Below are 12,174 nucleotides of genomic sequence, written 5' to 3'. Positions count from 1 at the left end.
GCTTTTACAAAAGTTGAGGCCGTACTGTGGCGACTGCATTTTCAAATCAATTTAATTCAAACTTGAGTCAAACAATCTTTGACTCAGTCCGGACCATGGGGTTACATTTCAGCTCGGAAGATTAAAAATAATTAATTAGTTTGTTCATTAAAATTGTGATTAAAATAGAATTTTCACTTCCCGATTTAAACATGATTGCACTGTGATCTTTATCTTCTCTTGAATGCAAACAATCTTCGTATGTTGTGTTTGAACTGCATGAAAACAAGCTAAACAAGTCGCGTAAGGCGAAAATACAATATTTAGTCAAGCTGTCGAACTCACAGAATGAAACTGAACGCACTGCATTTTTTCACCAAGACCGCATACTCGTAGTTTCGTCAGTCCACCGCTCGTGGCAAAGGCAGTGAAATCGACAAGCCAGAATTGTGCGGTAATGGTCGCGCTGAGCAGGATAACACGCTTTTCTGTATCTCTATTCTTTTTGGCGTACTGAGTTTGTTTTTAATCCAAACATATCTTATCTATATGTTTTTTGAATCAGGGACCAATAAGGAATAAAATGAAATTGTTTTTAAATCGATTTCGGAAAATTAATTTTGATCATAATTTTCATATTTTTAATTTTCAGAGCTTGTTTGTAATCCAAATATTACATATGTATATGTTTTTGGAATTAAAATATGATGAAGAATAAGATGAAATTGTTTTTGGATCGTTTAATAAAAAAATAATTTTAATGACAAGTTTCCGATTTTTAATGACCAAATTCATTAATTAATGTTTAAGCCACCAAGCTGAAATGCAATACCAAAGTCCGGCCTTCGTCGAAGATTGCTTTGCCAAAATTTCAATCCATTTGATTGAAAAATGAGGATGTGACAGTGCCGCCTCAACTTTTACAAAAAGCCGGATATGACGTCATCAAAGGTATTCATAAAAAAAAGATAAAAACGTCCGGGGATATCATTCCCAGGAACTCTCATGTAAAATGTCATAAAGATCGGTCCAGTAGTTTGGTCTGAATCGCTCTACACACACACACGCACAGACAGGCACACACACACATACACCACGACCCTCGTCTCGATTCCCCCTCTATGTAAAAATTAGTTTAATCAAAACCCGTTTAATGCAAATTGTGTTCACTTGACTTGTGTTGACATAGATGTTAGAATGTAACCAGTTCGTCGCTATTAACGAGGGTTCAAATCCCCGAATCGATATGCGATTTATTTCACAGAGTCACTTTGTGTGTAGACTCTTTTCGGTGTCCGAACACCCCCGTGTGCACACATGCGCACAAAAAAATCCCAATTTCACAGCGAAAGTCTCAGGGCTTGGAAAACGCATGCACCATCTCTCGTTTCTGATTATCATAATCGTATCTTGATACTCTGACGAGTCGAAGAAGACAGCCACAGCGGGCTTGTTCGAGTCAAAGTATCACACCAATATAGGCCAATTAACTGGTCGAACGGAGGACTTTAAACCCAAACAGTCAGACAGATGGTAGAAACAAAATAACCACAGCACTAAATCAACTCTGCGAAGGAACCAGCAAGCAATCCAAATTTGTTGTTATGTGTCCAGTTGAAAAGAGTCTGTTAAGTTATTCTACGTGAAAGCCTGGACAAATCTACAGCAATTGTCAAGATGGTTTACCGTTAAAGTAGGTATCTATCAAAAGGGCAAAAGAACGAAGGAAGCAGCTAAAGCAGGGGGTTGGTTTGTACGTGAACGAAGGTCTCTTTGAAGAGGTCCAAAATAACAGAAGAAGTGACTGGTAGCAAAAGCGGCTAGTTGAGAGTAAGGGTTTAGGGGGGATGGGGGGAGGGGGAGTTACACAGACATTATAAGGGGCGAAGAGACTGGCTAATACTGTGATAGGAGCAGTCAGACAGAAAAAAAAAACAGAAGAAAAAACTGCGGGAGCAATTGAGGGCCCAATAAAAACAAAACAACGACAATACAATCTACAGTGGACCCCCCCCCCCTCCCTTTTCGACCACAAAACATCTAAGAAAATCGGGTCTTCAAAACGGGAAAGCGATCAACTGTACAATGTAGTTGACAACATAGGAGGAGAGGATGGGGGAGAGATACACACACAGACGTTAAAAAAGACGAGAGAGAAAAAAAAGACTGACTGACAGAATTGACAAGAAGCAAGCAAGCTACAATGGAACCCCCCTTTTAAGACACACAGACACACACAGACACACACACAGACACAGACACTCACACACACACACCGTACGCACACTCACACACACACACACACACACACACACACACACTCAACTTAAAACTCCCTCTGTTTTAAGACCCAGTTTTCTCATTATATTCTGTTCCTAAATTGTTACTGATGTAACCGAGTGGCGTAACACTACGATCACCTCGGGAGGCGAAGTGCAATCAAACAGGATTGAAAATGTTAGGGCTAATTTCTTAGCCCTATAAAAACTGTTATGCAAACCCGAAGGTTTCCATGAACATCCAGACAATCGGAAACCACCAGACCCCATCACAAACAGAATTCCACAATCCACCGGTGTTGACTTAAAGGCCAACAACTCGGGTGCAGAGTCTGCTGTGAAAGGAGCGGTAGCCTCCCCTGTCACACTGAGACTATAAATGTACCCCCATTTGTTAGACTCCCTCCTTTTAAGACCTGCTTTTCTCAGATTTGTGGAGGTCTTGCAAAGGAGGGTTCCACTGTAGCAGTAAAGCAGAAGCAGGAGGCAAGTGAGGGCCCGGTGAAGACCCTGGGCTTTTGACAGGGTGGTGCGAAGCCGCGAGCAGATCCCGCGCGCTGTGAAGAGCCTTGTTTTGATTTCATTACCACCTCCACTGCACCTCTCTCTCGCCTCGCCGCCTCCACCCCGCCGTCCCGATGCCCCCTTTCATTAGTTGGGGAGAATTTCAAATTAACACGTAACAATCGCTGTCCCTGCCCGCCGAGGCCTCTTCTTTCTCCTTTCCCGCTATACTCGCTTCTTCTTCTTCTTCTTCTTTGGGGCTTCCCCCGGGAAAGAAGACTTTATAGTGGACCCTCCCTTTGATGACTTTTTGATTCAAAACTTCCCCCTTTTGAATTTTTTTTTTAAACATAGAATGAACGATCATTACCTTGCCGGCATCTTGCGAGCGACTTTCATCGACGATTTTGAGATAAGTTCATTATTTATATCATAACTGTTTGTCTGTCTATCTACGTAAAAGACGACCGGGTCGACGTACTAGTGAATGTAACGTTTTGTTTTGTCAATAAATAAACGTTCCAATAACCTACAATTCTTGTTTTTTATTCTGAATTTTGGAGCGTAAGCAGTCTATCTGTGTTTGGATTCGCCCTTGTAAGACCTTGCATATTTCAGATTTTCTGAAAATTTACCACCAAAAATACTTGGTATTTGGTGTTTTTTCTAAATACTTTCTCGATACTTGACACACTGGCACGTGTTGTGTTTTCTCTCATCATTTTAAAGGCATTTTAGTTTAAGACTCTCCCTTTTCAAGACCTTGCTTTTTCAGATTTTCAGAAAATTGACCTCCTGGCCTTTTTAAGACCTCAGATATTTGGAGGTCGTAAAAGGGGGTCCACTTTTGCAGATTGTAGAACTAGAAACAATCTCCTTGACTGTGATGCAAACCCACACCACTGAGCTATAGCGGCCCCAGCCAGGCAGCGCTAGGCTCATTTGCATACGTTCACGCGGCTTGATCCGCGCTGGTGCATTGGTTGGCACGCTCTCCTTGGCTGATTATTGACCAAATCTATCCTGCTTTTAGCGCCTATAGAGACTCGAACCCCCAACCCTATGGACTCCAGCAGAGATAATCTTCAGGGGCGGATCAGTTCATTTTATGGGGGGGGGGGGGGGGTTCCAAAAGTATATTGTGAAGATATGGGTGTGAAGGCGCGAAGCGCCGAGCCGACGGCGCGAACATGCCCCCCCGGAAAATTTTGAAAAAAAGGATGCAAAATGGTGCAATCTGGTGCATTCTGAGGAGGATCATTACCAGTTTCAGGCAGCAGATTTTGTCACTGATTAATACCCCAAAAATTGAAACTCAACCCCAAAAAACACACAAAAATATTTTTATTTTTTTGGCTGGGGGGGGGGGGGTGGGTTTCCGGAAACCCCAGAACCCCCCCCCCCCCCCCCCCCCTCGTCCGCCCCTGAGCTTGATTGTGGTGTCGCTGCACACTGTGAATGCTGGCCCCAAAAAGCTAAGCTGCATTCATGACTGCTGCTAGCATCACCTGTGCTTCAGTAAAAGGTTACAAAACATCCCATTCTGTGGTTGACTGACAGCGGATGTGTGGGCCTGTGAGCTCATATTAATCAAAAAGAAACGAAAATACTACATTAACTTAAAAGCACAGTCCTTTAATCGTAAAACATTTCTACTCGCCATCTCGGATCTGCTCAGGTTTTTAGGCCTACATTGGAAAAGATCATCCCTCCACAAGGACACATACCCAAAATCAACATCCTAACTGCTGCCAGTGTAGAGTTGGACTTTTTTCTATTTATTCGTTTTATTCCAATGTCTATTTTATTTTTTTAAATTCATACCCCCCCAGATGAGAGATGGTGATACGAGTCGTTTACAAGGGAAGGAATGTGCCTTTAACGCAAAACGTCTATCCCCAACACTGAATGATCTTTAGCTCAATATCTACCAATCTTTCACAATGGAGTGTTCATGTGGAAAATGCAAGTTTCAAATGTTTAAAATTTGGATCCCGTCATATCTCTGGCAGTTAGTGGCACAATATTGTGCTTTTTTCCATGGTAAGCTAATGGGATCATAAATATAATAAACTCTTCCACACGTCAACGGATATACTTTGTCATTGATCAGACACACACAAATCAGAAAAGTGAATATCAGCATATCGTTGTGTAAAAGACACATTTTTATTTGTCCTTCATATTTTGCGCACACACTGTGACACACACACACACACACAGATGCCCATCCACAAACACACTTCATACACACATACACTCGTTATAGTGATTCCCAGGATAATGTGCAGTGAATTTGACAAAGGAGAATGCATCATTTTACAGCTAACAACAGAAACACTGAAACATCTTTGTAATCATGTTTGAGAGATAAAAATCAATAAGTTACGTACCACACAATTGCAAGGTAAGTCTCTAGGCAACAACAGATGTGCCACCAGAGTTTTGTTTGCAGACATTAATTCATTCACTGAATTGTAACAATTAAAATTTACCAAAGGCAGTGTGTAATATAATTCAATATTTTACATTCCTAAGTAAAATAACAGATTACAAATAGTCAGAGAAGGTAAAAAAATACTGCAAATTCAGGGTGTGTTAAAAAGAGTGGAAAATTAGGAGAGAATACTTTCTTGTAACAATTTTAAAACTTTTTTTTTTTTTTTTAACAATTTTAAAACTTGATAAAGTAAGAAGAGTAACTACTCTCACGACTCGCCTTTGTCATAAAATGTAACATGAATCAATCAATTACACACACACACACTAATTACCTATCCTATGCTCTGCATTCGAGAAAATGATAATGGTCAGTTATTTAACCCTGACTCAATCCTTGGAATTTGATAAAGGTCCAGGAGGCTTGAGTCATGTGTTGAGGTCAATAAAACCAAGAAGTCTGAAGCTTCAAACCTCTAGCTCTAAAGTTTAACAAAATGATAATATCCTTCTTCTTGACCCTGATGTGATCTCGACATTCTACAAAGGTCAAGCAGACTTGGTAGATGTCTGGGGGTTAACTAAGGCTGGCAGCGTGTCAAGTTTATAAGATGCAGCTTCAAAATCATTCAAGATAATACTTTACCTGTAATTTTTTTTTTTACCCAAAGTTGACCCCATGTGTGAGTGTGGCCTTGCAGATTTGTTGACGAGGGTCCAACCAAATCTGCCTCATTAGTATCAATCCCTGGCAGTGTGTGAAATTTCAAATCTCTAGCTTCAAAAGTTAGAAAATGATAATTTTCAATTTGTTTTAACCCAAACTCAACCCTGCTGTGACCTTGACATTTGATGATGGTCAACCAACTTCAGTCAAGTTTGGAGATCATCAAGCTACAAAAGTGTTTTAAGTTTCAAAGCTCTCGTTTCAAAAACGTTCCAAAACATGATAATTTCCCATGTTCTGGCACAAACCTGACCCTGCTGTGGCCTTCAAATTTGACAGTGGTCAACCAGACCTGGTTCATGACTGGATGTCATCAAACCATAAAACTGTGCAAAGTTTCAAAGAAACAGTTTTAATATCATCCAATAAATCTTCAACATTAAGTTTGTCCACAGACAGATGGCCAGACGGGCGTACCTCCAAAGAATTGCTATGATTATGACTCACTAATAATTACTCACGTGAGTTTATTATAACAAAATACAAGAGAATGAGTCAATTCAACAAAGAGCAAATGAAAGAAAACTTGCTTATGTTGGCATGCCAATTTTGAGACAGTTCATTTCATAAAGTATATGTTAGCATGTGACACTAACTTGAAGTCGCGGACTGGTAATATCCGAGACATATAAGATAATTAATGCAGATATACAAAGACAGGATTTCACTGCTGCTGCTCTCTCTATTGCCGGTGTCAGGTAAGATAAGGTATGGAAAGGTCATTCATTCAGTTCTGTGAGGTTCCCTTCATGGAAATTCCGGTTGCTGTCACTCTGGGGAAAGCTAGCTGCCATAACAGATGACTACAGCCCACAGCCTAACATTTGTAGAAATACAAATGCAAATGCAGTTGCAGATTATTGCTGTAAGATTCCGGAACATTTTGCCGTCAGTTCATTCATAAGACAGTTGAGAGGCAAGCTGAGGTAGGCGAAAGGATGATGTACTTGTAACTTATAGCGGATTTGCATTCTATGTGATAAATTTCATATTTGGTTCGTTGCTGTTGTCGTTTCATATACCATCTTTGTTTTTACTTTTGCTCTCATCATTTTCTTAATTCTTTTTCCCTATAAAAAAATAAAAAGTATATCCATAATACCTTTATTTTGAATCATTTAGATATTTCAGATTTTGAAAATGGAAAGAAGAACCTCTGACGAAAGAAATCACAGTGATATACCTTCAATGAAAGAACACCCTGGAGACCTGCCAAGTGTTCCTTGAATAGGTCGCCTGCCATGACAGGTCAGTGTGGTTATGTAAAGAAAAAGACAAGAGAAGAATTCTTGAGAGACGTCCTCTCATCTAAGGATCCTCACAACGCAGGTTCCACTGAACTACCAAACATTTCATTGGAACCCCTCAATATAAGACTTCCTCCTTTTTACAACCCTCCTTCCTCATACATTCTGTTCATAAGATACCTCCATTATAAGACTCTTTTAAGACCCGATTTTCTCACATTTTGAAGGTCTCCACAGGGTTTTCCACTATCTCCATGAACTGATCGAAAAGCCCTCACACAAGCAAACAGCCACAGCACGCTGATAAAACTCCTTGGAGTCTGACTACGATCAGCTGTCAAAGAGAGAATCTCCAAACACAAAGTGTCCAGCACTGGCATAGTCCAGCAGGTTGCCGTAGGCCTGCCGCAGTCTCTTGAGAGCGTCGCGATGCGGGCGGTCCGTGGCCTGGAATCGCTTGTGGTGGATGAGTTTGTCGCACAGGTAGTGTAGCCACATGACATTGGTGTAGGGGTGGTATGACTCCCACTGGTTTCTGTCAGAAACGACAAAACTAAATGGTTAGTTCTTATGCAAATCCTGTGCATTTCTGTCAGTGAAAAAACCCACCTAGCAAACATTGGCAACTCAGTGTTATAAAAAATAAAAACAAGAAATATACTGATGATTCAAAAACTTAATTAATGGGTGAAAAGGAGTAAGACGAACACAGGTTTTGATGGTGACATTCATGTAGAAACTGAAGGAAAATTACCCATGTAAACAGCAAACCTTGACTAAGAAAGACTTTTAATCATTAGGAGCCATCAAACCCTTGAATTCTCTTTGCAGCCCCCCCCCCCCCCCCCCCCCCCTCTCAAAAAAACAACCTCAGCAGAATCAGTAATTGTTTTAAACAGCCAAGAAAAGGCCCAAAGAGAGACAGAAAATGTAATACAGTGGAACCCCTCTTTTAAGACTCCCTGACTTAAGACTCCCTTCTTTTTTAACACGCTGTTTTCTCAGATTTTCTGTTCGTAACCTGTGTAAATGTACCCCCATTTTAAGACTCCCTCCTCTTTAAGACCTGATTTCTCAGATTTGTGAAGGTCTTAAAAGGGGGTTACACTGTATTGTGAGATGTGTACTGACTTGTTCTCTTCCTTCATCATGCGGTAAATGTCAAACTGGTAGTCTCCCTTGCCCTTGAACAGCGAGTCGTCACACGACAGGTCACAGAACACAGTGCAGCCATCTGTACACACCACAAAACAAAAGCACGGTAATTGTAAGGTAAGGCAGGAAAGTAGCTCAAACAAACATTCTTTCCCGTGTAAACAGTTATCCATTACAGTGCATGTTTTTTAACATAAAGATTAAAATATCCTGAAAAAACACAAGTGACCAACTAGGGTTTTAGAATGTATGGAAAGAACGACATAATTGTAATACATTTCAAATTCCCCTGTGAGAAAGCAGCCCTATTTTCCATGAGGGTAACCTCACAGGACTATATGAATGAAATCTTATTCTTGAAGAACGTGCACCTGTCTCTTGACTGACCTTTGGCGAGTCGCGACAAGGTGAAGTCGATGATGCTGACGTGGATTCCCTGTGTGTCCACGAAGACAGGCGTATTGTTCAAGGTTATGGTCACCGTGTCGTGCTGGGTGGGCTGCACCAGGATGTTGCCCACGTGAAGGTCACGATGCTCAAACAGCAGCACTTCCTCCGCCACGGCCAGCGCACACGCCACCTGCTGGAGAACGCTGACCGCTTGCACTGCACTCTGTATCTGTGGAAGCGACGCAGATAATCATGAATCTGTTACTTAAACCTTCGCCGTGCTTCCTGGGTCTCGGACGATTCCAGAGCCTCACAAAAGTGTCTAAATCTCTGGACCTATTGGGAGCTTTTGATAGAAACTTCATGTAATTCTCAAACACCATAGGACCACCCCCCCCCCCCCCCCCCCCCCTCCCCCCCAATCGACCAATTCATACTGGATACCTCATATCTTTGTAAACAAGCAAATAAACAATGACATAATTTCAACTTGGCAGTCTGCATGATGTAGGTCGTGGGCAACCCATATGGAATTTAAGTGGGAATTTACAATGCTTATGTGGATGGCGTGGGTCATTTACGACCCATACTCTGCTAAGAGGCTGTAAATAGGTTATCCCTATTCGGATGGCTTGAGTTGTGTACGATCTGTAGTTTTCACGTTTAATCCTTTATCCAACTGTGAAGTCCAAAGTGTGATCCGGTGAAGGTTAAGATCAGATAGAGATTGAAAGAGAGACAAAGCGTACACACACACACACACAGACATGATTGTACGGAGACCGCGAGCACACGAACTTCGCAGTCCAAGGGAGGTCATCGGGCATTCGTGGCGCACGTCAAAGTTCCCGTATTGTCTCCCTTGAATACAGAACCCGTTACTGCTGTGTACTTGCAGACGGGAAAAGGCTATGCACGCTGTATGAAGAGTACGTGCGTGTGTGTGTGTGTATGTGTGTGTGTGTGTATGTGTGTGAGTGCGTGTGTGTGTGTATGTGTGCGTATGTGTGTATGTGTGTGTGTGTGTGTGTGCGTGTGCGTGTGTATGTGTGTGTGTGTGAGTGTGTCTGCATAGGCAAAGACCCACCTTGCATCCATCCAAGTCAGAGCCTCCATCACCAAATTCAAACATGATGTACAGTTGATCATCCCCAAACATGTCTGAACAGGAAGAAAACTAGAGGGTTAAGACAATCAAAATGAAACTAACAGAATTTTAATAACGCAACACTTAATACAGACATTTTGACAATCGAAACACCTTCATCAATGTTTATTTAATTTCGGTGAGAGACGAGAGTTCATTACTCTTGAGGTTGTATTATTTTGTTTAAATATTTTTTTATTATTTGCCAGAAACACTTTTGTTTTGCTTGCATCTGCATACATCTGCAACCGTAATAAAGCAAATGTGTTATTTCCTAACTGACAACATAAAATCAAGAAAGCAAGCAGAAAAACCAAAGAAGCAAATCTTGAGAAACCTTCAAAAGGCTACAATGAGCTTCATCATACCTGGCCGGTCGTTTTCAGATTTCTTTTTGTCATGGAAAACGTCCCACTGCTTTAGCAGCTCTGGAGGATAACGACCTTGCACCAAGGACACACTGCAACAAAATGTTCATTTTAGCATTCAATCAGCATGTAGACATCTTCTTCTTCTGCGTTCGTGGGCTGAAACTCCCACGTACACTCGTGTTTTTGCACGAGTGGAATTTTACGTGTATGACCGTTTTTACCCCGCCATTAAGGCAGCCATACGCCGCTTTCGGAGGAAAGCATGTAGACACATTCAATACATTGCATTTCATACACTTCACAAGCATACACCCTGCAGAGTGGACTCGTCAGCCCACTTGTGTTTTTTTGTTCCTCGATTTTGTTCTCTCGATTCTTTTTTCTCGGTAGAGGTTTTTTTTCTTTTCGGAAATGTGTAGCTTTAATTCCCATGCCTGAATTGGATCCTAAAATGTCTGAGCAAGGATTTAAGAAAGCGCTTACATGGAAACTGAGCAAGTGACCAGGACACAAACACACAAACCTTTTCACTGGACAGAAGTTTGAAGTATTATTCTCATCTCCTTCTCGAAGACAGCTAAGTTCACTGAAAAAGAAAACAAAGTTTTAGCCACCAGAAAAGGACCATATGAAGCCCCCTTTAAAGTTTGAAAGTAAAGTAAAGCAACGCATGTGACTGAGTAGTGAAGTGGAATAAACTTCAGCAAACTGCTACAAGAAAAAAAAAATGCTTATACGACTCGCCTTCGTCATGTCCATTAAAAACCCCCGCGGGTTAGGGGGAAGAATTTACCCGATGCTCCCCAGCATGTCGTAAGAGGCGACTAACGGATTCTGTTTCTCTTTTCACCCTTGTTAAGTGTTTCTTGTATAGAATATAGTCAATGTTTGTAAAGATTTTAGTCAAGCAGTATGTAAGAAATGTTAAGTCCTTTGTACTGGAAACTTGCATTCTCCCAGTAAGGTAATACATTGTACTACGTTGCAAGCCCCTGGAGCAAATTTTTGATTAGCGCTTTTGTGAACAAGAAACAATTGACAAGTGGCTCTATCCCATCTCCCCCCCTTTGCCCGTCGCGATATAACCTTGAATGGTTGAAAACAACGTTAAACACCAAATAAAGAAAGAAATGTCCATAACAGTGGAATCCCCCTTTAAGACCCCCCAATAAAAGATTCCCTCCCCCTCATGGCTAAAGACACCACCCCCCCCCCCCCCACAGACGTGGGAACCCCTGTTTTGCACTTGGAGTATTCTCAAACAAACTTGGTGTATTTTCAAAAAAATTAGTGTACATGTATTATTCGAGCATCGATGATTCAAGCATGCTTCACAGGCGTCTGTCGCACTGTTAATTAAGTTTACCAATACATTTAAAACAAATACTTCTTTTGATGTTTACTGACAAAATCTGTAATCATGTGTCAAAATACTGGATCGGCTTCGGGATGCGCTTGCGAAGAAAAGTTAAGTGGTCTTGGAATTTTTCCCATCGTATTTTTTATCCACTGACCGTACTGATCGTATTCAAGACAATCATGCGTACGAAATACAGCAAAATCCTATGGGTTCCCAGGTCTGCGCGTATATTTCTTCTCGTCAAAATATCCGACCCTATCGCTACGCTGAAAACACGATAGCTGTTACAGTATGCAAAACACAAAGACAAAAAAACTCACTTGGAAATGACTATTTCCGGGAGAATCTCTTTGAAGGTTTTCTGCGGCTCATCGTTGACTTCAAAGTCACCTTCAATGGGAATGATCTTTGGAAGAGAAGTCACATAGTTGTCAATTTACACTGACAAGAAATCACTCAACCATCTTAGATTGAATCACAATCATTGAACACATATCTTGAAAATTAATCAAAAACTGTCTAAGCTTTTAATTTAATACCATAGCCAATCAACAGGCAACCTCAAATTGTCATATA

General features: G+C 41.2%; 1 protein-coding gene across 1 annotated transcript in view; it reads right to left on the bottom strand.

Moving 5' to 3' along the window:
* Nucleotides 1–4,909: 4,909 nt before the first annotated feature.
* Nucleotides 4,910–12,174, bottom strand: part of LOC138981333 (dentin sialophosphoprotein-like) — a 19,287-nt gene continuing 12,022 nt past the window's right edge. The window contains exons 7-13 of the mRNA XM_070354219.1: nucleotides 11,919–12,004; nucleotides 10,762–10,824; nucleotides 10,236–10,327; nucleotides 9,808–9,881; nucleotides 8,718–8,949; nucleotides 8,307–8,409; nucleotides 4,910–7,710 (exon numbers count right to left, since the gene is read on the bottom strand). Of these exons, the coding sequence (XP_070210320.1) occupies nucleotides 7,506–7,710; nucleotides 8,307–8,409; nucleotides 8,718–8,949; nucleotides 9,808–9,881; nucleotides 10,236–10,327; nucleotides 10,762–10,824; nucleotides 11,919–12,004 (855 nt within the window). The 3' untranslated portion in view covers nucleotides 4,910–7,505. The remainder of the gene's footprint in view (nucleotides 7,711–8,306; nucleotides 8,410–8,717; nucleotides 8,950–9,807; nucleotides 9,882–10,235; nucleotides 10,328–10,761; nucleotides 10,825–11,918; nucleotides 12,005–12,174) is intronic.

This window comes from Littorina saxatilis, linkage group LG12 (assembly GCF_037325665.1).
Source record: "Littorina saxatilis isolate snail1 linkage group LG12, US_GU_Lsax_2.0, whole genome shotgun sequence".
NCBI lineage: Eukaryota > Metazoa > Mollusca > Gastropoda > Littorinimorpha > Littorinidae > Littorina > Littorina saxatilis.
The sequence above is the reverse complement of the archived record's forward strand: the minus strand, read 5'-3'. Positions and strand labels throughout refer to the sequence as shown.